Below are 1,042 nucleotides of genomic sequence, written 5' to 3'. Positions count from 1 at the left end.
GGGCTGAGCAGGCCACGCGCACACATAAATAAATAAATAAAAAATTTTAAAAAATATAGACAAGAGGGGCAGACCAGCAATAATCTTGAGGTAGGTATAATTTTCAATACTATTAGTTTTAAATTCTATGTCTTTGAGCTATGAAAAATTTATAAGCGTATAGATTTTTGTAGATTTTCAAAATCTGACTAAATCCACAATAGAGATATGGAGAGAGAGCTTATATTTTTAAGCAAAGTTTAAAAAGCTTCACAATAGTAAAGTATTTTGCAAACTAAATTGTTTGCCTCACTGCTCCTAATAATGCATACCTAATTTGATTCTTCTCATTTTAAACTCATTGGCAAACTTCTCAAGTTCTCGGATTTCTGGAGAGTCCATGTCTATTGGCTCTTCGACCAATTTACTTTTCCGCCTGAGCTCCTGCTTGAATTCAGAGGCTGTGGGGTCTTCAGCCAGTAGAGGCTGGTGTAGGGGAGGAAACCCATGACTCAGGGTGTGGTCAGGAAACTTGTAAAGACATGGGGTTAAACTACCTGTGAAGAAAAGGAGACAAGGAAAAAGCACTGTCAGTAATTGGCCCCTTTTTCTATGGAAGCAGAAGTTTTGCCTGTTGGAGCCCACTGCTTTCCAACTGCCAATCTCAATCCTTGAAGGTTACCTTAATATTCAGTCTTTCAAAGAGCAAATAATAGCTTAGTAGGAATGGCATTATTTATCTTCCACCTTCTCTGGAGCAGCAAAAACAATGTCCAAGGAAAGAGGCAAGAATTTGCAAAAAATTGAGATATTTTTAAATTCGCTTGGACATACTAAGATTCCCACCCCTTTTCCTTCAAGAGACACCTATTGTTAGGAATCTAAGGTTCCACTCAAAGCAGAATGAATATACACGGGGATCTGTTTCCTTAATTCACTGAGTACTTGACCATTAATATTGCAAAGATGAAAGTATTGTTTTCTACAATGAGCTATGTTGGTTAACATTCTTGCGACTTGAAAAACATTTTTTTGTTTGTTTTTGAGACAGGGTTTCTGCTGT

General features: G+C 37.0%; 1 protein-coding gene across 2 annotated transcripts in view; it reads right to left on the bottom strand.

Moving 5' to 3' along the window:
* Positions 1–1,042, bottom strand: part of Pou1f1 (POU class 1 homeobox 1) — a 14,174-nt gene that overhangs the window by 4,860 nt on the left and 8,272 nt on the right. For both annotated transcript variants that reach the window (XM_004634823.2, XM_004634824.1), the window contains exon 3: positions 312–536. In XM_004634823.2, the coding sequence (XP_004634880.1) occupies positions 312–536 (225 nt within the window). The remainder of the gene's footprint in view (positions 1–311; positions 537–1,042) is intronic.

Source organism: Octodon degus, unplaced genomic scaffold (assembly GCF_000260255.1).
Source record: "Octodon degus isolate 3935 unplaced genomic scaffold, OctDeg1.0 scaffold00066, whole genome shotgun sequence".
Lineage (NCBI taxonomy): Eukaryota > Metazoa > Chordata > Mammalia > Rodentia > Octodontidae > Octodon > Octodon degus.
Note: the sequence above shows the minus strand (reverse complement) of the source record. Positions and strands in the feature narration are given on the sequence as shown.